The sequence below is a fragment of the Sphaerodactylus townsendi genome, linkage group LG15, assembly GCF_021028975.2.
Source record: "Sphaerodactylus townsendi isolate TG3544 linkage group LG15, MPM_Stown_v2.3, whole genome shotgun sequence".
NCBI classification, from domain to species: Eukaryota; Metazoa; Chordata; class Lepidosauria; order Squamata; family Sphaerodactylidae; genus Sphaerodactylus; species Sphaerodactylus townsendi.
In genome coordinates, this window is record NC_059439.1 from 21,965,100 (window position 1) to 21,991,981 (window position 26,882).

The 26,882-nt window shown below is 41.0% G+C and overlaps 3 protein-coding genes and 1 pseudogene across 3 annotated transcripts in view; all 4 read left to right on the forward strand.

Moving 5' to 3' along the window:
- The first annotated feature begins 4,527 nt into the window (after window positions 1-4,527).
- LOC125444057 (olfactory receptor 1020-like) lies at window positions 4,528-12,497 on the forward strand. Its single transcript, XM_048516496.1, has 2 exons — window positions 4,528-4,953; window positions 11,532-12,497. Exons 1-2 carry the CDS (start codon window positions 4,528-4,530, stop codon window positions 12,495-12,497), a joined length of 1,392 nt encoding a protein of 463 aa, XP_048372453.1.
- Window positions 12,498-17,607: 5,110 nt separating this feature from the next.
- Window positions 17,608-26,882, forward strand: part of LOC125444579 (olfactory receptor 1019-like) — a 118,379-nt gene continuing 109,104 nt past the window's right edge. Inside the window, exon 1 of the mRNA XM_048517071.1 lies at window positions 17,608-17,657. The gene's annotated coding sequence lies outside the window, so the exon portion shown is untranslated. The remainder of the gene's footprint in view (window positions 17,658-26,882) is intronic.
- On the forward strand, window positions 18,444-19,410 carry LOC125444058 (annotated as a pseudogene).
- On the forward strand, window positions 23,493-24,428 carry LOC125444581 (olfactory receptor 5F1-like). Its single transcript, XM_048517075.1, has one exon. It carries the CDS (start codon window positions 23,493-23,495, stop codon window positions 24,426-24,428), a length of 936 nt encoding a protein of 311 aa, XP_048373032.1.

Here is a 26,882-nt window from a genome sequence, read left to right on the forward strand (position 1 = left end):
CTGTGTGGCTGCGGTCTGGTGGATCTTGTTCCTAACGTTTTGCCTGCATCTGTGGCTGGCATCTTCAGAGGTGTATCATAGAGGGAAATCAGACTTCCCTCTGTGATACACCTCTGAAGATGCCAGCCACAGATGCAGGCGAAACATTAGGAACAAGATCCCCCAGACTGCGGCCACAGGACCTGGAAAACCAACCACAACCAGTTGAATCCGGCCGTGAAAGCCTTGGACAATACGATAGATCTTTATGTTGCAAACACTTGGATGGCTATAAAGTAATGGTTTCTGCAGAACACATAGGCACCAATCCTTATGTACCTGTACATACTCAGCTTTACAAGGCATGCTCCGTAAGGATTGGCTCCTTTCCTCTTTTTGCTGGTTATTTGAAGGTGGGAGCTGGAATGTGGATAGGCTCTTCTCCCTGCTTCTGCTTGCAGAGATGATGGAAGGGCCAGATCTATTCAATGACCTCTTGACCCATTCTTGTGGGGGGGGGCAGGAGGTAGATGAATGGTGGCCTCCAAAAAAGACTGCAAAAGTGCAGGGAGCAAAAAGAGAAAAATCATGGAGCACAGTAAAATGTCCTATGCCAGTGGGCTCCACCAGTGGTGAGATTTAGCAAGTTTGCACCACTTCGGCAGAACCGGTTGTTAAAATGGTGCTTGTTAAACAACCAGTTGTTAAATTAATTGAATCTCACCACTGGGCTGCACCACCTTTTTTTGCAGGTGAAACTCCATGTCAGCAAAAGGGGGCATTCCTGGGCTGAAAAGTCACAGGAAGCTGACTAAAGTCGGCTCCCTCCCTGGGAATGCCTCTATTGGTTCTGGCATTGGTTCTTGCATAGGAGAAGTGCCAGCGCAGCTGTACCACTCCCTGGAATAACATAAGTGACCCTGCACCTATGTGGATGCCACTTGCAATTCATGGGGTGGCATCTATGCGTCCTGGGCCCCTTCGTCCCCCCACTCAGGATTGCACTGTTAGTTTCCTTTACTGCCCCACTTCGTTCTCTCTGTGAAAAGCCAAGTGTAAATGGCAAATTTACATGGCAATGAATCCTTGTTTTTGCATGTACAACCCATTTATAGAATGCATGAGATGAAACCTTGGCCCTTTTCACACATGCAGAATAATGCACTTTAAATCTACTTTCAATGCACTTTGCAGATGGAGTTTACTGTGTGGAATAGCAAAACCCGCTTTCAAACAATTGTGAAAGTGGATTGAAGGTGCATTATTCTGCAGGTGCAGACGGGGCCCTTATTTCGCAAAAAATCTGGGAAACAGATGTTGGAACCATCCTGCTCTTTTACTCAGTATCACCCCATCCACCTCGTTAGTCCATTCCTAGCCTACAAGAATTTTGACCATCAGTCTCAGTGTGGTGGAAGCCATCCATCTTCTTTTCACCTAGGGGAAATCTGTTTGGATTGAGCCCAGAGTTTTGCCTCCAATTCGTTGCTGCTGAGCTGGGAAAGACAACAGGGAGTAAATTTGTAGATGCTAATTAGTCCCACCCGCAGTTACAAATAAGAAGAGGTTTAGTGCTGATAGGAATCAGCCAAGAAGATATTTTTGACCCACAAAGGAAGATGTGAAATATTTGGCATGGGAGCTAATAAAAAGAAGTTTCTGCCTTGCCATACTGGAGTCAGGAGGAGAACCTGTAAGGTCAAATGGAGAAAATTTATAGACAGTAGTAAAATTTGTTTTATATATATATATAAACAACAGATATATATACCTTTGTTCCTTTATACTTCCTCTATGGTTTTTCAATCTCTTTTTTTGGCAAATGATTTAAATATTCAATATCTATTTGATAACCAGATGGGATGATAGCTGCATCAGCAAGAGAAAAAATAGAGAGATTTTTGACAGGGAATGTGGATGTTACTTTGGCTGTTGCAATGCTGTTGTTTTTTCATATGTTACAGAAAGTAGAAAATGATTTTAAGATGATATTTAAGCCTGGTTATGCAGATTCTAATGTGGCATTACTCAAAACTTATAGGTGAAATGAGTAGTATAATTTAAGTTCTTGAGTTTAAAATATATATTTTATTTTAAAATACATGCCTTTGTTCCTTTACACTTCCTCTTTGGTTTTTCAATCTCTTTTTCCCAAATGATTTAAATATTCAATATCTATTTGCCTTTGGCCAATGGGTGCCCCCCCCCCCACGGCATCTGCCTCGCTGTCCGTGCTGTCGTCTATCCCGTCCAGCTGGTGGATATTTGATAACCAGGTGGGAAGATAGCTGCATCTGCAGCAGAAAAAGTAGAGAGATTTTTTGGCTGGGAATGTGCATGTTGTGTTTTTTCACACATCATGTTGTTGCTATGTTTTTTCATACACCATAGTAAGTAGAAAATGATTTTAAGCCTGGTTATGCTGACTCTAATGTGGCATAATTTTGATTTCAGTATATATGTATCTGTGTAACTTTAATTTCAGATATACCCATCAGAAGCCTCAAAGAACTGTTGGAAGTTGATTGAACATACTGGCATACTGAGGAAGAGGCACGAAAAACGTTCTATACGCGTGAGACGTTTTTATGTAGAACCTACAGAATTGGAATATGGACTATATGGAACTGAAGCTTTGTTTCTGAACAAAGAATTGAATGGACTAAGTGATTATTTATGTTTAGTTATAAGAGTTGGAAGACTTATGCTGTATCTTTAAGAACTTTGTCAGAGAAATAAGGAAATGTAAATACAAATAGAAGTGTTAAGTTGTTTAATTATATGTAAGATCAATATATAAGATTGGACACAGCCAGAGTGCAACGTGTGTATTTTTGAGTTTATTTGGGCTAACGTTGACATTGCACTCTTAAAGATAGTGGTGATTACTCACAACATATACATTAAAATGAGTAGTATATTTTAAGTACTTAAGTACTAATAATTAAATAATAGTATCATTCCACAGGAAGTATGCTATTTTAAAAATAAAAAATTGGCGCTACTGTAGCAGATTTTTATTTGTGCCTAGTTCTGTGGATTTTTATTTGTGCTCAGTTCTGTGGAAACCAGAACTATTATGTTATCCACACTTACTTGTGAGTATGGTTTATTGAATTCTGCAAGATTTACTTCTAAGTAAATGTTCTCAGTAGAGTACCCAGACCTGATATGGAGGAACATACCCGTTCAAATATATTATTGAAGTAATGAAATAATCTTGAATAGCTTCAACATATTCATTGGTTGCAAAATTTAAAAAAAGTAATTTGAGTAAACTGATATTCAGATTCTGAGAGAGGGAAGAGAGAAAAAGGCAAAGCGTCACAAATATTAGAATTAGGGCATCAAGTTCAGCATTCTGAGGTGAAAGTGAACATCACTAACAGAGACCATATTCCCCGTCTGGCAGGCAAGAGTATACACCCTCCAATCTGGTGGCTCAAGTCTTACTTTAAAGGAAAAGAAAGGAATTCCTGCACAGGACAGAAGGGGAGGTAGAAAGAAAGGGGACAATTACAAAGGCTGATTCCGCACACGCAAAATAAAGCACTTTCAAGCTGCTTTCACAACTGTTTTTGCCATTCCGCACAGCTTCAAAGAGCCCTGAAAGCAGCTTGAAAGTGCATTATTCTGCGTGTGCGGAATCAGCCAAAGCAACTTAAGAAATATAAGGGAGCTGAAAAAGACAAAGGTGAAAGACACAAGGTACATGGTGAGTTACAGTCCAAGAACTGTATTTTTCAGCTAAGGGAATCTTGTAAATAATGTTTGGGATCTATTTATTGATTTTTTTTTCTTTAAGAATTTATGATCTTTTCAAGGATTTCTAAATTATGCTTTTCAGCAGCATGTGCTAGCTCTGTGCTTTACTGACATATAAATGAATATCAGGTTTGTCTGAGTCCTTTTAAATATTTTCCACCAGTTTTGAATTAGTATTAAACATGAAAGAATGTCTGATTCCAGTCTCAAATCTCCTCCCAGCATTTGTACCCCTTCATCGTATTTTAGGATGTGACTAAGCAAAATGGAGAAATGATTTAAGTCATTTGATTTCTCAGCATATTCTGTTTAATTTATTGTTAATGTTATTATATACAGCCCTCTCAGGGTGGTGTACAACAAACAACAGATAGAGCCCAGGGTGGTGTACAACAAACAACAGATAGAGCACAGGGTGGTGTACAACAAACAACAGTTAGAGCACAGGGTGGTGTACAACAAACAACAGATAGAGCACAGTTAAAAATCAACAACCATAAATAGATACTATAGGCCCTATTCACATTAAATATTAACCCTATTTAAAAACAGCACATCAAAATCAGTACATAGCAGATGGCATTTATATGTGTTCCCCCAATTTTTTTTTGTGCTGCCCTGGGGGATTTTAGAGGTTTTCACTTTTTTCACATATGTCCAAGGACTTTTCAATTAAAATAGCAGCATGAAACTTAGAGGGAACAATTTTACTTCTTTGAAGAAGAATCATATGCTTGTTTATTAACCAAAAGTTATATTTACATCTCCTTCTTCCAGCCTGCTATGTCCAATGTTACCATCGTAACGGGTTTCCTGCTGCTGGAATTTTCTGAGGAAAGAATGCTTCAGATTCTACACTTTGTCGTCTTCTTAGCAATGTACTTGATGGTCATGATAGGGAACCTCCTCATCATCATCTTGGTAACCCTCAACACCCACCTGCACACCCCAATGTACTTCTTTCTCATCAACTTGTCAGTGGTTGACCTTGGATCTACCTCTGTTACGATTCCTAAAGCCATGTTCAATGCACTCATGAACACAAGGTGGATTTCATTTTATGAGTGTGCTGCACAAATGTTTTTCTTTGTCCACTTCCTGTCATCAGATATATTCCTCCTCACCATTATGGCCTATGATCGATATGTTGCCATCTGTTACCCACTGCACTATGTATCTGTCATGAACTGGGGACGCTGCATCCAGATGGCAAGTGGGGCATGGATTGGAGGGTTCCTAAATGCTCTTCTTCACACAGGGACAATTTTTTCAATGCCCTTCTGCTCTAACATTGTCCGGCAGTTCTTCTGTGAAATTCCATATTTAATGAAGCTTGCCTGTTTTAATTCCTACCTCAATGAAATTTGGGCACTTGTTTTTAGTGCATCCATAGGCTTTGGCTGTTGTGTCTTTATATTCATGTCCTATGTGCAGATCTTCACTGCAGTGTTAAGAATGCCCTCAATGGAAAGTAGACAAAAAGCCTTCTCAACTTGTATCCCCCACCTTATTGTTGTCTTCCTGCTAACTGGTACTGGTATCATTACCTACTTCCTGCCAACCTCCAGCTTTCCATCCAGTGTAAATCAAATGTTTGCTGTACTCTACTCTGTGGTCCCACCGATGATGAATCCAATAATCTACAGTATGAGGAATAAGGATGTCAGGGATGCTCTGCGGAAGTTGGTTGGCAGGAAGCGTCCAGTAGAGAGTAAGATGTCTTATGCTGACCTATGATCCTGCTGTTTTCTTGTTGTTTTGAATCAGCTTAATTTAATAGTAAAATGTGTTTTATCATTTTGCATTTCTGGGTTTTGTTTTCATGAAAATGATAAAGGTTCTAATAAAGGTTTTGAATCTGTGTATGTTCAATTCATATTAATTAAAAAAACCCCACAGACACATAAAGGAATACACAATGTTTAGCCAATCAAGAAATGGACTTTTTAGACTCACAAATCACTGAAAACATCTGGAAAATGTTTTTAATCGCCCTACTTTTTACCACGATGTATTCCTGCACTCACCCCCTTGGAAAAATTATTGACTGCCATTACGTGATTTCCACCTTTTATTGTGAGTTTTGTGTTGGATAAGTGCTTCAGTGGCTCAAAGCTTCTTGTAGAAATTTTCTGTTCCTAGTATAATTAAAGCATCAAAGGTTAGCTCTCCAGAAAGTAAACAAAACAAACAGGAAATGATTGAAATAAACAGGTGGAGTAGAATAAAGTAAGTTCAGAAAGTAGTGCCATGGTGGATGTTCAGGGAAGCAGAGAAGCATGCAGAACGTAATCAATAGATTACACAGCAACTGAGAACGTTTTCAAAACATTTCAACCAGAGAATCATTTTAAAAGGGAATTCTTATAACATGTTTTGAGGCTGCTAATAAAATGTTTGGGGGTAAAACAGTGAGGAACCTGATGGAGGAAATGTTTCTGTTCCTGCCTCAAAAAGGCTGTGTGGAAAGGACCACTGTCTTGCATGATGGATCTACTAACAAACACTGTGTCCTGTAAAGAAAGACTTAGGCAGCTGGGGGATGTTTTGTCTCGGGAAGTGGAGGTTAAGGGTGGACATGATAGCTATGTTTTAATATTTGAATGGATGCTATGTCAAAGAGGAAGCAAGCTTTTTATCTGCTGCTTCAGAGACTAATATACGGAGTAATGGGTTCCTCGCACAATACAGAACTAGTGAAATGTAAGTAACCAGCTTTTCTTGCTGGAAACGAGATTCCACCTAAACATTAGGAAGAACTTTCTGACTGTCAGGGCTGTTGGACAGTGGAACTCACTGCCTTGGAGAGTGGTGGAGTCTCCTTCTTTGGAGGTTTTTAAACAAAGGCTGGATGAACATATATCAGGAGTGATTTGATTGCATGGCAGAGAGTTGGACCTGATAGCCCTTGTGGTCTCTTCCAACTCTATGATTCTTTCTGATATCAAGCACTGAACACTTGATTGAAACTGATATCAAGCACTGAACACTTGATTGAAACTTTTGACACCAGCTGAGGAATAAAAACCAAAGGGTTCTTGCCTCTTAGACCTGTGTCCATTGTGTGAACAGAGAAGTTATACCCTTGTGATATAAAGCAAATGGAATCAATGGAACATGTCTTCTTCCACAGCAATTACAAAATCCCAGTTGGCCTTGATTTGATGGAAAAGTTTTGTAAGCTCACTTCCCTGTGCCCCAACTGGCTAATCTTCCAAATGGTATGATGTGTGTTAGATCAGTCTCTGGACACACTTTTTAAGAAAGAAAGATATCAAGGACAACTGGGATTTCATAATTGCCGTGCAATTATTTTTTCAGAATGTTGAATGTTGTGCAACTGTCTTCAGCTCTTGGGGAAACTGAGAACCATTCTTGCCTGTGACTGGGTAGGAAAAGTTGGGTTGAATCCAATCTGCTTTTCTACTGGTCAAGAAGAAACTCACTATATAAAATTGCATATGCATTTGAAAAGGTCAAGCAAGCTCGAGATCTTTGTTGCCCATGTATACAAAAGCCAGCTTTTGCAAGAAATCTGCAGAGGAGCAAGGTAAAGTTTACACATTTCATTACGGGGGAAAAATAATAAACAAGCATACAATAATCAAAGCAGCAGAACATGCATACAGTCCTAGGATAGAAGCAGTGTTGAGGAGATAGGTTGGGAATAGTGGAGGAATTGGGGGAGTTCTTAGGGATAATACTGTACCAGATCCTGAATTGACTTTGGGTCCATGAAGCAGAGTACATAAACTTGCACTGGGTTACAAGGAAGTGAGGTAGAAAACAAATGGCATGTAGCAGCAACTGAACCCAAAGGTAGACTGAGAAGTACTGTGGGCTGGTAGAAGGGTTATTTTATAGAGAGAAATGGGCCCTCTGGTAATGCTAAGGCCATTTCCACACAACACAAATTAAACATTTTCAGGATGGTAAAAAAGCATTTTAGGGTAGAATTCTGCAGTTCCCCCCCCCCTAAAACACTTTATTTCCAGCCTCAAATTTTTTTGAATGAATCCCCTTTTCTAGCAATGCTTTTGGCTGAAATGCTTTTTAAAAGGCTTTGTTTGTGTGCTGTGACTGTCATTTTGTGAGATCTTTGCCTGCAGAAACTGCTTGCCTTGTTTCAGAACATTTTTGATGTTTTTTTTTGGGGGGGGTTCATCTTTACAGCATCGACTACAGAAAGGAACTGCAGCATGAGGCTGTGAAGCATGAAGCACTGATTTTTTCCCCTTTTCTAGCAATGCTTTTGGCTGAAATGCTTTTTAAAAGGCTTTGTTTGTCTGCTGTGAGGAGGGGATTGACTCCACCTCACTTCTCCTTTGATAAGTGCAAATGCTTTCATGTGTGGAGAAATACATTTTTATTTTAAAATATTGATAGACCATCCTTCCACAAACGGTCCAAAGTAGTTTACAATGACTAAACACATAAACCTAAAAAAACACAATGCAATATAAAACTAGACAACAAATAGGTAGAAACCAGCACCAATAAAACAAATAGATAAAATGATCAATAAAGCAGGACAACTATTGAGGAAATAGGGACAGGTGACAAAGAGAAGACTGTAGAGAAAAGCAGGCTGACCTATGGAAGGGATGTCAAATTTAAAGAATCTGTGGACAAGTTAGCGCACAAGTGGGCAATAGGCAGGGGCCATAGCATTGGTGAATGCAATGATTAGACAGCCAGCACTGTGTTGTTCTTTATTGCATCCTTGATCCTGAACAGGCAATGTTTCTGTGGGGACTGTTAGCGCTGAATCTCCTGGAAATTGTCTAACTGTCCACCACTGTAGAGGCTCAGGAAGCAGGTGCACCTCTTGGTATTGCTGCCCATCCGGGTGCTGCTGAATGAAGTATCAGTGGCTTATCTATTCTGGAAACATGGATCCTGGTGCTGGCAGTACCCTTTATGTAATTGAAATTCTTCCAGTTGCAAATAAAGATTTTCACTTCAGTTTACTGTTGCAGATCTTTGTTTTCAGCTATGTAGTTGGTTTCATCCTCCCAGTGCCAAACTTCTAAGGGTTCATACTTCAATTGTAATGCGGAAAGTTTAGCTAAGAGTATGCAGAGTGTTAATTTTTTTCAACTGATTACAATGTCAAAGATTTTAGCTTATTCTCCTCCAATTCTTTCCATTTTTTCTTGCCAGTACCAAGAAGTATTTGAAATATCCTCTAGCATAGCCCAGCATCCTATTCTTGATTTAGCTACTCTCTGTTTCAGTGCATTTTAGGTTGATTAGTTGCTTCTCTAAAATTATTGTTTCTGAGCTTTCTCCTGAGATTATTTATTCTGTTTTTTTTCAATTAATATTTTAAGGTTTATTTTTTATTAGTTACATTAGTTACATTTAGTTACATTTATTATAAAATTAGTTTTTTATATATTCCTTTGACAAAGCTCATAAAGTGAAATGTGTGTGGACTTTACAAGACAATAAAGCTGACCCTTTCCCCCACTTTTTCTTTTTTGGTTTGCCGGACACTGTGTGAGACAGGATGCTGGACAAGAGAGACCAGAGGTCTGATTTAGCAGGGCTTATGTTGGGTTCTTACTAACAATAATAAATGTATTCTTGTTCCCCAGATATATCTACTGTCAGATATTTTTGAGAAGCTAAACCCTATAAGTCCAAAAACTGATCTTTTCAAGGCATTCCAACTGTACTCCATTCAAAACTAAGCATAAGCCTAAGCATAAGTTTTTTATTGTCATTGTGCACGCACAACGAAATTTACAGCAGCATTCTTTGATGCACACAATTTCAGACTCATACCCCATCCTCACTACACAGCCCCAAACACATCAACACGAAGCCGCGGAGTTTAGCATAGCCACAGCTCTAGAGTAGAAGCTGTCTCTAAGCCTCTTTGTCCTGGTTTTGATAGACCTGTATCGTCTGCCGGATGGTAACAGTTCAAAAAGAGAGTGTGCTGGATGAGACGGGTCTCAGAATATTTTGGGCTTTTTTTAGGCTTTGGGAATTATAGGCTGATTCCGCATGGGCCAAAAACAGCAGTGTGAAAACAGTGTAAAAATGGTGTAAAAGGGTTTAAAATGGTGTAAAAGGGTTTATACTGTTTTCATACTGTTTTCACACTGCTGTTTTTGGCCCATGTGGAATCAGCCATAGAGTTCTTCCAATGAGGGGAGAGGGCAGCTGATAATCCTCTGTGCAGTAGTGATCACCCTTTGGAGTGCCTTCCTATCTGCCACTGTGCAACTGGAGAACCATACACAGATGCAGTAGGTTAAGGCACTCTCTATAGCACAGCAGTAAAAGGACACCAGGAGTTTTCCATTCAGTTGTTGTTTCCTTAAAAGTCTCAGATAATACAGTCTTTGCTGGCCCTTCTTAACCACCACGGCAGTCTGTACGCCCCAGGTCAAGTCCTCTTTAATCATGATGCCCAGAAATTTAAAACTAGCCACCTGCTCTACTTGATCTCCATTTATAGTCAAGGGCTGAATTTCTGAGCTATTCCTTCTATAGTGTACTATGGGCTCCTTTGTCTTACATTGAGTGTTAATGGGAGCAAGTTTATTTTTTCCCTGCACCGCGCCCAGAGCGAATTGATTACCTCACTCCGATAAGGCAGACTCATCCCCTCCAGAGATGAGCCCCACCACCCGTTATGTAATCGGCAAATTTGATAATGGTGTTACTATGATGAACAGGAATTTTTGCAATCATATGTATAAAGGGTGAACAATAGGGACTCAACACACAACCCTGTGAAGCGTTCCCATGTTTAGAAGCCGAACTGAGGAAACCCGATTTCCCAGTCTAACCCTCTGGGAACGTCCAGACAAGAAGTCCCTAATCCACAAACAGATTGAATGTGAGAGTCCAAGATCCACAAGTTTTGTCACCAGTCTTTGTGGTAAGATTGTATTAAATGCGGAACTAAAGTAAACTGAAAAGGTACTTTCTGGGGGGAGGGGGTTTGTATAACAAATACATTTGTTACTTATTTCTTGTGGATGAATTAGATTTTTTTTTCTAGATAGTTACTGGTGTGCTTTCCCCAAAAGATACCACAATATTTTGTCAATGGGAAGAGGCAAATTTCCTGTTGGTTGTGTTGGAGATTATATGTAAAAAGTTATTGTGTACCTGTTTTACCTACTGTCCTGGCTAGTTGATTTTGAAAGCTTGGTTCAGGTCATATTGTAACTGAGAGCATAAGCTGAAAAAAATAAAATGCCAAATAACCTCATCACAGCTCTAAACCTCTGGGCTCATGATGGAAGCAATGAGAACAGCAAGATTGGGTAGAGTTTGCTCAGCACCTGCATAGAGTCTCTTCACTTTTGATGTCAGTTTTAAAGAAATGCATCGAATTGTTCATGAGAAGTGAAGAAAATGGACCAAACTTTATTTTCAGCTCTCTACAACTCCATATTGTTTTATGTGCATGTTATTTTTTTTTAAAAAAAGGAAACCTCTTGTACAACCCTATTACTTCACAACTCGAATTTTTTGTTGTATGTTATCTACCTTATGCTGGTCTAGGACCACCATAAAGATTAACTGATTGGTTGACTGACTTCGTGACTCTTTTATCTTCTGCACCCTGTTTAAATATAGGTGGTTGGGCACAACAAGGAGATGGACGCTTCCCAAATCTAAAATGGGTACACTGCTGTGGAAAATTTTGGTTTTGCATACATTTCTAAGCTAATTATATTTGAGGCTATGAACCAACAAGAATAAAACATACAACCCTCTGCCTGCCTGTAACACATATCCCACCTGTTATTCTCTCACAGATGGATACAGTACATGAAGTGCGGCAGAATGCCACAGTTGTCACTGAATTTATACTCCTGGGACTCTCCAGCAATCCTGAAGCCCAGCTCATTCTTTTTGGTCTCTTTCTGCTCATCTACTTGGTGGTCCTGATTGGGAACACCCTTCTTTTCCTCCTCATCAGTTTCAACAAAAGTCTCCATAGCCCCATGTACTTCTTCCTGGGTAATCTTTCTCTAGTAGACATTGGGTATACCACTTCCACAGTGCCCAAGATGCTGACAAATTTTCTCTTCCAGGACAGGACTATTTCCATAGCTGGTTGCTTCTCCCAGATGTACTTCTTTATCTCCTTTGGTGGCATCGAATGCCTCCTGCTAGGTGTGATGGCGTATGACCGATATGCTGCCATTTGCCACCCCCTGCATTACAGTGTGCTCATGAGGCCCCAAGTTTGTATCATTTTAGCAGCTACTGCTTGGATTCTAGGCTTGGCTAACTCAGGCGTGCACTCCGGCATGCTTTCTCGTTTGTCCTTCTGTCAGGACAATGTCATCCATCACTTTTTCTGTGACATCCCACCCCTTTTCCAGCTGTCTTGTTCTGACACCCAAGCTAATCAAATTGCTACCTTTGTAGTGGGTGGAGGTGTGGTAATGAGTTCCTTTCTGGTTACTCTCGTGTCTTACGTATACATAGCAATGGCCATCCTCAGGATCCGCACCAAAGAAGGGCGTCTCAAGGCTTTCTCGACCTGTACCTCTCACCTCACTGTAGTAAATATTTACTTTGGCACCATAATTTTCACATACCTGAAGCCCAACTCCACATATTCTCAGGAGCAGGACCGAGCCTTGCCTGTTCTGTATGGGATCATTGTACCTATGCTTAATCCAATTATATACAGTTTACGGAATAAGGATGTGAAAAGGACACTTTGGAATGCCGTGGGTAGTTCTAAACAAGATAAAGTGATCAATTTGTAAAACACAAATAGTTGGGGGTAACCTGCTTTACCACTGGAATTGAAGAATCAAGACTGAATGTGGGTACTGAATATATTTTTTTAAAAGTCTTATGAGATCTTAAAATTTTACATATTGTGATAAAATGTTTCATTAGTCTCTGTTTGAAGAAGCAGGAAGAGTGAAATCCAGTAGAGTAATTTATGCAGAGATCTACACATGAGAGCGGGAGGGGTAAAATACAAATTCTCCACACTCAACCCCACATATGACATTGTTAATTGCTATGTCTGTTTGGCTAGAACAGGGGTCAGCAACCTTTAACGCCCAAAGAGCCATTTGGACCCGTTTTCCACGGAAAAGAAAACACCTGGAGCTGCAAATACTTTTTGACATTTCAAATGAAGATAACACTGTATATATTGTTTTTTTACCTTTACGCTTTGTATAAACAATTATAGTGTGTTATGAAATCCATGAAGTGTTACATCACTGTCATCAGCCAACCAGGCAGCTGGTACAGGAAAGCCAGAAGTGGCTTGGGATAGCTGTCTCGGACTGTGCCTCTCTAGGAACAGGGACTCTTTCCTATTAACCCTTAGGGTGACTCTCCAAAGGAGGCTGAGAGGACCCAAGCCACGCGGAACCGCAGTACAAGGACGAAAGAGCCGCATGCGGCTCCAGAGCCGCGGGTTGCAGACCTCTGGGCTAGAACAAGGGTAGGGAACCTGCGGCTCTCCAGATGTTTAGGAACTACAATTCCCATCAACCCCTACCAGCATGGCCAATTGGCCATGCTGAAAGAGGCTGATGGGAATTGTAGTTCTTGAACATCTGGAGAGCCGCAGGTTCCCTACCCCTGGGCTAGAATAATGTAGAACTGGGGCTCAGAATTTGTAGGCTCTGTCCACAGCATTGAAAGAAGAACATTGAGTCAATATTTTTGTGGTTTCATCCCCAGCTGAAGGGCATGAATAGTCTTTTTGGAATAGATAATAAAAATAAAGGGAAGTAGAATAAGAATCCTTAATATTTCCCATTGCTGAGCTTTGGATAGACCAGAAGAAAATGAAGTCCAGGGCAAAATCTGAGTTTTGTGCCCCCCCACCGGTATGGTCAGCCACCCTCCCCCACCATGACCAATGGCCACCCTCCCCCACTACAATCAAAGAATGATTTTTTGCACCTGGTCATCTCAAAGCCACCCTCACATTATAGAATATGTCTCAACTCACAAATCACAAATGGCACACAGCAGAGATTTTAAAAATTGACATTTTCAAAATGTTTTCAAAATGTTTAACAACTGTTATAACTTTTAAGTGTCATACGACTTTCAAATTTTTGTATTACTGCTGTGAATAATGTGTTATTACCCTCCATTCATTCCTTTGCATTTCTCCCAAGCATTTCCAGAAATAATGCCCAATTGCAGCCAGATGTGCAGATGCTTTACAAAGTAAATAACTACAGGACACGCTCTGGATTGAATTGGGCCGCAGCCCTTTACTGAATGCTGAAACTGAACGAACAAGAGGAGCGCATCTTAACTGCCGGACAGCATCACAACTAACCTGGCACCAACCCCAATCCTTATTGGGGGAACAGATCGTTCCCAGGCCGCCGGGCGTTCGCCCCTTGCACCCCCTAACTGCTGGGTTGTCGTGTTATGGAAGTTTTTACCCATAAAAAACTCCACACAAGGATGGCTAATAGAAGCTAGGTTTATTATCATGTCTGCAGACATGGAGAGAGCAATACCGTGGTACCAACTCTCTGAAGGCTAAATCGCAGTACTGCTCATTTTAAGACATTTCTGAACAGACCCTTCTGACCTCTTCTGGCCAATCCTGGCCGGCTGTCCACGCAGGCTCACAATCCTGACTTGTTGCAAATCAGCACATTCCAAGATATATTTTTTAAAGAGTACATTCAGCATTAAAAGCATACATTCAGCATCATCTGACTTGGTTACGCGTGGGGCCTTTTTGTTGAACCTCAGGGAGTTTACTATGGGGAATTTCCTCCAAGCATTCCAACACATCATTCTCTACAATCAAAATTCAAAAGATAAAATGGTATGGTTACACCTCACATTTCTTTGTATTTCTTCATTTATACCATTCTTGAAGAATGGTATAAAGCAGAAGTCAGTAAGTTGTGTTGGGACAAGGGATCACTGAGTGTAATAAAGGGTCACTGCACACTTCTTATATACATTGCTCAGATGTGTTAGGAAGAGACATGGAGCAGCAGCATCCATGTATTTGAAAGGATGTCTGGTTAATGATTTATCCTGTCCCCAGTTCACAGCAGCTCCAAGGAACAATTGCTGCAACCCCAAACATCACAAACATACATGACTTAGAAAAGGTCTTATTTCTGTTACTTTACACTCACCTTCCCTCATTTCACCAAAGCAACTGTGCTAATGACCCTAGGGAGTTCTTTCTTCATGTTAGTAACTTCCTTCACCTCCAGAGAATAGTGTCTGCACACAAAAGATGACTGCAAATATTTGTTGCTTTCTATTTAGAGGTTCAGTAGCAACAGAGTTGATTTGAAAGTTCTTAGGTGAAAGACCACCCTGAAAAAGCCTAACTGAGACACATAGTACTTGGACTTCTTAACGGATGGAGATATGAATGCAGCTCCAAGAGAGATGATCTCGTTGCCAGTGACAGCATTCTCAGATCTTGAATCAATCAACACGGCTAGCAGTAGCAGATCACAAACTAGTCATTGCTGGATTTTGATTCCAGAACAATTTTAATGTTTTTTTGGATTGTGGAAGCACTTCAGAGGATAAATTGAAGAAGCCTGCCTTCTCTTGGTTCAACTCTCAGGTGAAGCAACAGATGTCTTGAGTTGTTATGTAACATAGATGAAGGCTGGATGATGGCTAACAAATTAACACTCTGTTCTGGTAAAATTGGCATGCCAATCAGGATTTAGGGAATCTTCCTGTTTGGGTGGAGGGTGCTTTCGGAACCAGGGGTACAGATGGAGACACAGCTCTGTGTAGCATGGTGTGCCTTTTGTTAGCGTTGCTCAGCTTGCCAGATTCAGCATTTCATTGATAGAGGCCATGAGGCCAGAAATCCATCTCCTTGTATACACTGCTGCAATATACTCTACTTGGTGCTGCTATTGAGCCCTCCGGCGGAGGGCGGGATATAAACTGAATAAATAAATAAATAAAAATAAATATTTGGAAACATCCACTAGGCCAAAATGCAGCAGCTAGAATGACAGTAGCTAGAATAAATATAAATATAAATAAATGCAGCAGCTAGAATGACAGCAGGCACCTGTTATAACTTTGCAGTTATAAAAAAAAGCTATGCTGGCTACCATTTTGCTTCTGGGTATAATTCAGTGTGCTGCTTATTGCTTGTAGAGCTGTTCACATTATGAGTCCTGAATGCCTGAAGGAATGTGGCATCCTGTATGTACTTGCCTGCCAACTGAAATTATCATCTTCAAAGACCCTGCTCTGTTTGCCTGCTTTTTCAGAAGCTAGTGTGTGAGCATTACAGTCTTCTCAGTAGTGATGCCCAGGGTTTTGACCTCTGCCAAGCAATCCTGAGACTTAGGGAGCTGGATAAGTTTAGTTTGGTGAAGAGAAGGTTAAAAACATGATAGCCATGTTTAGATATTTGAAGGGATGTCATGTTGATGAGGGAGCAAGCTTTTTTCTGCTGTTGCAAAGACTAGGACCTGGAGTAATGGGTCCAAGGTGAATGGAGCATCTAAACATCAGGAAAAACTTCCTGACAGTGTGTGTGGTGGAGTCTTCTTCTTTGGAGGTTTTCAAAGAAAGGCTGGATGGCCATCTGTCAGGAGTGCTTTGATTATATGATCCTGCATTGCCCGGGGCTTGACTTGATGGCCCTTGGGGTCTCTTCCAATTCTATGATTCTACATTTTAAAATCTAGTCAAGGTCAATTTGGTTCTTGAATTCTACCATCAGGAGGACTAAATGTTCCTCTGGAAATGAGGCATTGGCCCACAAATAGTTTTCCTACCCCTTTGGTCTATGTGATGCACTTATGCTGTCTGAACTGAAAAAGTGTGCTGACCATGGACAGTGAATAATAAAAGCTGACTGCTGTCTCTTATTTGTTGTCTTTATGAAACTGCTGACATGCATAGATCAAACTGCCACATGCACATCCGCCAAAGAAGCTCCACTGATCTGCATGAAGATGGACTTCATCAAGCTTCTGGGAAGACCGAACAAGACCTGGATCACAGAGTTTGTCCTCTTGGGATTCTCTCTTGACAGCAGTTCGTGAATATATCAACATCTGTGCAGTTATTGGAGCTTTGGAGGTGACTTCTCAAAGCAAAGCAGAATGGGGGAACTCAACTTGCTTGTGTTCAAAACCTCAAAAACATTCAAAACATCAGGCCCCTTCCGCACACGCAAAATAATGTGTTTTCAAAACACTTTCACAACTGTTTGCAAGTGGATTTTGCTATTCCGCACAGCTTCAAATAGCACTGAAAGCAGTTTGAAAGTGCATTATTCTGCATGTGCGGAATGAGCCTTGGATTAAAATAAATGCTTGCTAGAGAGCCAGGGTGAAGCTTATCCTGGGAGACCCCACTCAGCAGTCGTCTCTCTCAGCATAACCTATCTCAAAAGCTGTTGTAAGGGTAAAATGGATAAAGTGGAAGGGAAGACCCAGGTACATTGCTCTGAGCTCCTTAGTGGAAAGCAACTAATACATATATAGATGTGCTAGTCTATCTATCTAACAATTATGGAGGAGGAGACTCACTGATCCTTTGAACTTCCTCCTCAGCAACCCAACTGATCAAACTGGAAAATGTTTCATAAAACGACTTCTAATTGTGTAAGTTTGGGGTGTTATGGAAATTAGTGGACATATTAATTCCAGAAGGGAACTCTGCAGGCAATCATTTTTTCCCCCCTATTCATTCTGGAACCATTTCATCATGTCACTGAAATCTAGTCCATTATCTCACCGCCCTCACACCACCCATTGCCTTACAAAGTCAGAGTTTCCTCGGTATAAGCCGGGTCTTCAGGAACCAAGATTGCCCCTTTATGCAGTAACGCCTCAGAGTTCAACGTTTGCACAACTTGATGGAAATGTCAGAGCTTGGGCTTCAAGTTGGTTCACAGATCTTGAAGCAATCCAGTTCTCTGGGTAAGATTACATAATTGACTGTAAGAAATATAATGCAACCTATTATTATTATATATATCCATAAGTGGAGCTCTGCTGTAATACAGAAGATTGTGGCCAGGTTATTAGCAGATGCTGGTTCAAGTTTGACTGTGGCAATTGCAAAAATTTCTGTCTATGACATTTAGTGACATTATTTCTTAAATTTTTATTGTATAGTTCCATATATTTATAATTTTATGTAATTTGCGTGTTGTGGGTTTTCCTGGTTGTGTGACTGTGGTCCAGTAATTTGGGCTCCTAACATTTCATCTGAATCTGTGGCTGGCACAGTATGGAGTGGTCAGTCACTCCAAGATGCTTTTGTATTTTTGAGGATTCAAAAAAAGATGTCTTAGGGAGGAACTCCTCACAGCCCCCCCCCCCGGGCATTCTCAGGACATTTTATTTCAGCCCAAACAGTCATATTTTGAAATGACAAAACAAGATGTGTTTCTACACTCCTGCATTCCTGCTGGGTGGCCTTGGGCTAGTCACAGTTCTCCAGAACTCTCTCAGCCCCACCTACACCACCTACTCTCTATATTGGAGAGAGGAAGGGAAAGGAGCTTGTAAGCCACCTTGAGACTCTTTACAAGAGAAAGACAGGGTATAAGTCCAAACTCTTCTTCTTTTTCTAGAGTTCAGTGCATGGTTAAATTAACTGGGGAAAGAACATTTATCAAGGCATTTTAACTCTGAACCGTCCGTTCAAAACATGGTTTATAATCAAATCAAGAATTACAAAATGTAACCATTCCTTCACAGATGGAGTCTCCATGCCAAACGTTGCAGAATGTCACAACTGTCACTGAATTTATACTTCTGGGACTCTCCAGCGACCCTGTAACCCAGGTCATTCTCTTTGGTGTCTTCCTGCTTATCTACTTGGTGGCCCTGATGGGGAACATTCTTATCCTTCTTACCATCAGCTTGGATGACAAACTTCACAGCCCCATGTACTTCTTTCTGGGCAACCTCTCTATGGTAGATATTGGGTATACAACAGCCATTGTCCCCAAGATGCTGATGAATTACCTCTCCCAGGAAAAATCTATCTCTCTATCTGGTTGCTTATCCCAACTGTTCTTCTTTATCTCTTTTTTGGTGTGGCATTGAATGCCTCCCTGCTAGGAGTGTCATGGCATATGACCGAGTATGTTGCCATTTGCCCATCCCTTTGCATTACAGAGTGTTCATGAGAGCTTTCGCAAAGTCTGTGCCTCTTTAGCAGCCACTGCTTGGATTCTGGGCTTGGCTGAATTCAGGTGTACACACTGTAGCCTGATGTCCCGCTTTGTCTTTTTTTGTCCAGGACAATGTCATCCATCACTTTTTCTGTGATGTCCCACCTCTCTTGCAGCTTTCTTGCTCCAACACTCAAATCAATCAAATTGCTGTCTTTGTGGTAAGTGGAAATGTGATCATTGGTTCCTTTGTGTTGACACTAGTGTCCTATGTCTATATAGTGGCATCCATCCTCAGGATCCGTACAAAGGATGGGCGTCTCAAAGCCTTCTCCACCTGTGCTTCTCACCTGACTGTAGTCAACATATTTTATGTCGCTGGAATCTTTACCTACTTTCTCCCCAGCTCTCCTTCCTCTCCTGAAAAGAATCAGGTGCTTTCTGTTATGTATGGGATTATTGCACCTATGCTTAATCCTATAGTATACAGCCTGAGGAACAAGGATGTGCAAAATGCCCTTCAAAAAGTAATAGGTAAGGTGAAATAGAAGAAACTGATGTGTTTTCAGAGCTCAAATGACCATGTTTTCAAGAAACTTTGACATTCTGAAACTGATTGACACTGATTGACACTAAAGATCAGTATTGAAGATGAATCATGGCTTTCATGGGTCCCCTCTGAAGAAAGAAAATCTTGAACTTAGTGTGAGCCAGGCCAGTGAAGAGAACCTCTGGCTCTCCAGATGTTCAGGAACTACAATTCCCATCAGCCCTCTGTCAGCATGGCCAGTTGGCCATGCTGGTAGGAGAGCTGATGGGAGGTAACCAGATTCCTGAACTATCTGGAAAACACTGGAATACAATTAATAGCTAATAAAGAGCTGATTACCTCACCTTTTGCTAATTTCCCCCCTCTAAAAGAGACAGACTTCCATCATTTTGGGTAACAATATATGCATATATAGAGATGGCTATAGGGATTGATAAAAATACCCCTTCAGGACAGATGAGTGGAAAGACATTTTTTGATCATATGCCATTGTATGACTTTAGTCTATAGTAAAATAAACAATTGATATTGGATGCCCTTTAGTGATATTAAGAATGTTCTTCCTAAAGCCTCCTATTTTCATTGGCCTGGCCATACTCCAAGGAGCTTGGGATGAGGTACATGGCTGTTCCTTCCTCTCTTGGCAATCCTGTCAATTAAGGTTGGCTGAAAGATAGATGATTGCTCAAAGATTACACAATGCATATTATGGCAGATTGGGGAATGAAGCTAGGTCTGTGCAGCAAAACACTGTTTTTTTTCTAGCAGTCTTTATAGTAGTCTGGTCATGGATCTGTGGGAAACCCTGCTGCAGTTTTTTATTGCTATATCTCAAAAAAACAGCTCCCCATCAATGAACCCTGAAAAAGACTTTCCATAGGCTTCAATGGAGGCATTTTTCCTCAGCTGAAACCTTTGGGAAATCCTGGAAACCCAGAAGAAAAGCCAAAATTATTCAGCTTTTTCACATTTGGCTTGTTCGGATCCAGTCAAATGCAGTGGCGTATGAGGTTAAGAGCTTGTGTATCTAATCTGGAGGAACCGGGTTTGATTCTCCGCTGTGCCGCCTGAGCTGTGGAGGCTTATCTGGGGAATTCAGATGAGCCTGTACACTCCCACACATACCAGCTGGGTGACCTTGGGCTAGTCACAGCTTCTCGGAGCTCTCTCAGCCCCACTTACCTCACAGGGTATTTGTTGTGAGGGGGGAAGGGCAAGGAGACTGTTAGCCCCTTTAAGTCTCCTGCAGGAGAGAAAGGGGGGATATAAATCCAAACTCTTCTTTTTCTTCTTCTGTTAGGCATATCCAAATGCACACCCCTACTGACGTCTGTGACTACCATGTGGTTTTTGTTCAAATCCATAGCTAGACAACTGCTACAGAATGAGGACAATCCTTTTTTATTCAGTAAATGTTGGGTTCAGTTTTTTTAAAAAACTGGAAATTTCAGCTAAAGCCAAATAATGCTTGTTTGGTTGTATTTAGCTTTTTACTGAAATTTGCGGGGTTGTCTTTTTTGAAAAATCTAGATCTGAATATTACCAAATTTAAAAAGATTATTCTCTCCCTCACTGCCATTTCCCTAATCCATATAGATCTGGTAGCATAGGGGGAAAGCTTCAACAATGCTGGACTCACACAAATACAGCCCCTGTGAGATATAGCTTTTGAAACCCCCCCCCCCACAGGCCATATGATTTCATGCATATTTGCTTGCTCAAAAGAGACCCGCTCCTTTTTTTTCCAATATCATAAAACCTAGTTGTATACAACTCCAAGTTATGACTTACCCTGGCTGTAGAGTTCCTTGTTCAGCCATGTACGTTCCTTACTCAGATGTGTAAGGGCAACAACAAGGTCATGTTACCATCAGTAGGTTTCATAAGGTAAAAATGTTAATCTGTGTCTGTTCACTAAGAGGCAATTACTTTTTCGAATATTTGATGTTAGGCACATGACATGATAGTAAACATACCATGAAATGCCATTCATAGATCATATGTGTTTCTGATATTTTTTCCCCCTGTAATTGTGACATGTTTTTAAATGAGAGATGTGGATGGTAGAGTAAAAATAGCATACCATCATTTTATCATATTGAAGTTTGGTGATGGAAGGAAGAAATGGGTTCTAGATCAAGTCATGCCAGTTCAACTATTCCATGAGGGAGCTATAGAAAGGGCAACTACAAGGTCATTTTACCATCAGTAGGTTTCATAAGGTAAAAATGCTAATGAGATGGACTGACTTTATAAAGGGAACGATGGCCCTAGGTTTGCAAGACCTGAGCAAGGCTGTTAGCAATAGGATATTTTGGAGGATTTTGATTCCTAGGGTCACTAGGGTCATTATCATTTTATTATTTTATTGAACTTACTTTCCCCAGCGGAAGGCTGGGTTCAGGGCGGCTAACACACATAATTAAGCCACAAACACATCAATATCAACTTCAAATTCAGCAATCATAAACAATAATAAACATTAAAACGCTAGCACCCATTTGTATCAATGATGGTGACTGACAAATTGAAATGGTTGCTAGGATACCCACAAAGGGCCCCGATAAAGCTCAAAAAGTGTTTCAATCCCCACCCTATTGAAATATAATGTATTACTATTAGTGCAGGAGGAGGGGGGTCGTATTGGGAGGCCAGCAAGTTGGAAAGGGAGCCATCGGAGCCTCAATCAAAGTCCCCAGGGAACATCTCCATATTATAGGCCCTGTGGAGCCAAATCTCGTTGCAGTGGTTCCCTCAACTGTTTTTGCTTCTCCCACAAGAGACTTTGTTTATGATTTGAGTGCATTTGTAACATTTCTCAAAGGGACTCATTCTAACTATCCCCCTGAGAAATAATGTAAACTACACAAAGCTACATCATTTCAGCAGCAGCTTGCTATAGAGTAAGGCATAAGACATAAAAGGGGTCTGCAGATGAAAGGAAATTTCATTCTTGACTCTAGAATTGCAGCTTGCAAATGTCCATGGGATAAACAAGGTTGGTTTTTGTGTCTTGCAAACAACTAGGGGAAAATGCGTCTGTTAGATTTCCCAACATGAGGGCAAAGTTACAAGGATAGTAGCAGACCCATTCTTTAAATGTGGGTTCACTGTGAAGAGATCCATTTTCAAAACAAGAGAACATTCTTTATGGGTTGTGTGCTAACTTCTCCCTATATCGCCAAGGTAACATTTTGCTCACCAAGGTTCCTATCACTTAAGAGAGGAAGGGGCTAGTTGCAAAGAAGAAAGTGGATACTACTCATCTGAAATAAAAAGTACGGAAGAAAACAACCAACATGATAAGGGTTGAATAATTTTTTCATATGAGGAAAGGCTGAAGGATTTTGGACTGAAGGATTCTGGAATTTTCAGTCTAGAAAAAAACACAGCTAAGGGGAGATATGTTAGAAATTTATAAAAAATTATGCTTAGGACTGAGAGTAAGATGTATTATAGAACTGACTTATGGTAATCCTGAGGGGTTTTCAAGGCTAGGGAAGTTTGCCATTGCCTGACTGTGTATGGACTGAGAGAGTTCTGAGAGGACTGTGACTGGCCCAAGGTTACCCAGAAGACTTCTTGGAGAGGGGTGGGCATATGAACGTAGTTTGCCAAATCAGAGTCCACCACTCTTCACCACTACACCATGCTGGCTCCCAGAGAAAGTAGACAGAGTGTGCTTTTTCTTACTCTGATATAATAATAGAATTTGGAGGAACTCAGTAAAGTTGTGTAGTTTGGTACCATTATGAGAAGAAAAGAATCACTGGAAAAAGCAATTATGCTAGGACCATGGTGGCGAACCTTTGGCACTCCAGATGTTATGGAAAACAATTCCCATCACCCCCTGCCAGCATGGACAATTGGCCATGCTGGCAGGGGAGCTGATAACATCTGGAGTCTGGGATTCCTACTATTAACTGAAAGGTTGAAGGCAGCAGGAAAAGATGAAGTCCCAAATGGGGACATATTTATTAAGGAATCCACTGCCCTAAATCTGCAAGGCTGTTCATTATAAGATGCTTCCCCCTAAGTCATCCTGGTCTTTCTTTTACAGAGATATAATTCACTGGCAAAATGGAAAGAAAGAACCAAACACATCTGAAAGAGTTTATTCTCCTGGGTCTGTCTGATGATCCTAATACCGAACCATTCCTTTTTGCGACAGGGCTGTTGATATACATGTTCACATTAGCAGGGAATCTGGCCATTATTATTTTAATACAGATTGACCAGCATCTCCACACCCCAATGTATTTCTTGCTGAGCCATTTGTCCTTTACTGAGATCTGCTACATCACCTCCACCATGCCAAAGATGTTATGGGTTCTTCTGTCGGGGGACAAGACCATCTCACTCCCTGGCTGTGCAGTCCAAATGTATTGCTTTCTAACCACAGTGGGTACGGAAGACGTTCTACTTACAGTCATGGCATATGATCGTTATGCTGCCATCTGCCACCCATTGCATTACATGCTACTCATGAATCAGTCCGTGCTCAGATGGCTCATAGCAGCTTCGTGGGCCGTTGGAAATATTAATGGTGTTGTCAACACAGCCTTTATTTTCTCCCTGAATTTTTGTGGTCCCAATAAGATTGTGCACTTTTTCTGTGATATCCCACCTGTCTTGCATCTCTCTTGCTCTGACACTTCATTTGCTGAACTAGTGACTTTTATTGTCTCTGGAAGCATCATAACAGCAACTGTCTCCTTAATTGTCCTCTCCTATGCACTTATTGTCTTATCTGTGCTCAAAATCAGTACGGCTCGGGGCAGGATCAAGACATTCTCCACTTGTGCCTCCCACCTTACTGTGGTGACTATCTACTACAGCACAGGCATCTTTACTTACCTGAGGCCTTCCTCCCGTCACTCCATGGAAAATGGCCGTGTGATCTCTGTGTTATATACCATCGTCACTCCTTTGTTAAACCCTCTGATCTACAGCCTCAGGAACAAAGAAATGCAGGTAGCACTTCAGAATGTTCTCGGAAAGAAACAAAATTGTTAGTTATGAATGCTCAGAATTTATTGGTTTAGGCAAGCTTGACATTGCTTTATATTATGGCATGTGAAAAGAATCCATTCATAATGAAGACTTGCCATTTATTATTCAGTTTATGCACCCCAGCTATAGTGCTGAATTGACCAGAGCAACTACAGAAGTTAATATCCTTCTCCTTCTGCCCCACCCTCATTTCCTTGGCTGAAAACTAAGGATATTGTTATTATTTAATAAAAAATTGCATTGTAATAAAATCAAACACAGCATAATCCTTTAAAACTTGGATATATCTGCTATTCGTCCAGTTTTCCAGCTTTGTTACATTCTAGTTCAATTTTGTTAACATCTGATAGTTACTATAAAATTCAAAATTTCTTGTCTATATTGTCCTTTATGTCTTCAGTTGCCTAGATAAGATTATTCCACTTATTGTTGAAGGATTTATACAATCCAAGAAAACTTTCCATCTTCTCTCTGACTCCATGGAGTGTCTGCTATGTACCAAAGATGTTTGTTTTATCATTGTTAAATATTCGGTGAGCTTACTCATTTCTTCCATGAGATCCGGGTAATGTTCAGCTTTTCATCTTATTGTAAATACAATTTTTGTTTCTGTTACCATATGTTGAAACAATTTGTTATATACTTTTGGTATATTGTTGGCACAATACTTAATAACATGCATTTAAGATCTAGCCCAAAGTTTATTTTCAATGTCTTCTGCAGCTCACCATGGATGATAGTCCAATATTTTATTGCCTCTTGCCATGATAAAAAGGCATCAGTGTTTTGGCATGATAAAAAGGCATCAGGGAGCAGCAGTGGTGTAGTGGCTAAGAGCAGTGGCTAAGAGCAGGTGCACTCTGATCTGGAGGAACCGGGTTTGATTCCCAGCTTTGCCGCTTGAGTTGTGGAGGCTTATCTGAGGAATTCAGATTAGCCTGTACACTCCCACACACGCCAGCTGGGTGACCTTGGGCGAGTCACAGCTTTTCGGAGCTCTCTCAGCCCCACCCACCTCACAGGGTGTTTGTTGTGAGGGGGAAAGGGCAAGGAAGATATGTAAGGCCCTTGAGGTCTCCTGCAGGAGAGAAAGGGGGGATATAAATCCAAACTCCTCCTCCTCCTCCTCCTCCTCCTCCTCCTCCTCCCCCTCCTCTTCTTCTTCTTCTTCTTCTTCTTCTTCTTCTTCTTCTTCTTTTTCTTCTTCTTCTTCTTCTTCTTCTTCTTCTTCTTCTTCTTCTTCTTCTTCTTCTTCTTCTTCTTCTTCTTCTGGCATTTCTAAAACTGAGGATATGATTGAACATTTAAATGGGGAGGGAAAGAAAAGGAGAGGAACACCTGAATCATTCTGATGCCGAAGAACTGTTACTCTTAACCATCTTTCATAATTGTCAAGCAGATCAGTTACTGAAACCCTGTTCACAGATTATACTTTCTGTATGCACAATCCATGCCCATGGGATACTTGATTGTTCTTTGTATGTGCACTGAGTAATTCTCATGTTGCAGTCAGCATGCATGTAGCTGAAAATTCAGGCATCGGCCCCCATTTTCATTCATGCTACACATGGCAGCTCTTTCCTACAAACAAATATAACCAAGATGTACATGCATGTAGCACGTGAGACAAATACTGATTTACAATAATTACACCCCCAGCAGAGCACTTTGCTCAATGGATAACAACTCGTTGGTGGTTCCTGGCCCAAAAGATTAGGAGCCAGAGTGGTGGGCAAAAAAGAATGGGAAGGAACACTTTTTACAGTGTACAGGAGGGGACTGCACAGCTGGGGATGGAACAGGGCTACCAAACTCCAGGTGGGATCTGGACATCTTCCAGAATTATAACTGGTTTCCAGGTTGCATTGATCAGTTCCCTGGAGAAAATGGCAGATTCAGCGGGCAGAGTTTATAGCATTAAAGCTTCTCCTCTCCCAAACTTCTCACAACTCACCCCACAAAATTTCCCAAGCTGGAACTAGAAGAAAAGAAGAGGAGGAGGAGGAGGAGGAGGAGGAAGAGTTTGGATATATACCCCATCTTTCTCTCTTGAAAAGTGACTCAAGGTGGCTTGCAAGCTCCTTTCCCTTCCTCTCCCCACAACAGACACCTTGTGAGGTAGGTGGGGCTAAGCAGAGGTGTAGCTGCAATGGGGACGTCTGGGGCAGCTCGCCCTGGGCACCACCATTTCAGTCACATGGGAAGGTGGGGCTGGGGGCATTTCGGGGCAGAGCATGTTGAATACATAGCAATGGCCATCCTCAGGATGGTGTGTCTCAAGGCTTTCTCGACCTGTACTTCTCACCTCACTGTAGTAAGTATCTACTTTGGCACCATAATTTTCACATACCTGAAGCCCAACTCCACATACTTCCAGGAGCAGGACCGAGCCTTACCTGATCTGTATGGGATTGTTGTACCTATGCTTAATCCAATTAAATACAGTTTATGGAATAG

Coding starts and splice junctions, on each gene's coding strand:
- LOC125444057 (XM_048516496.1), top strand. CDS start 4,528: ATGTCCAATGTTACCATCGTAACGGGTTTCCTGCTGCTGGAATTTTCT. Junction 4,954..11,531: donor GGGGACGCTGCATCCAGATG/GCAAGTGGGGCA, acceptor ATTCTCTCACAG/ATGGATACAGTACATGAAGT.
- LOC125444581 (XM_048517075.1), top strand. CDS start 23,493: ATGGAAAGAAAGAACCAAACACATCTGAAAGAGTTTATTCTCCTGGGT.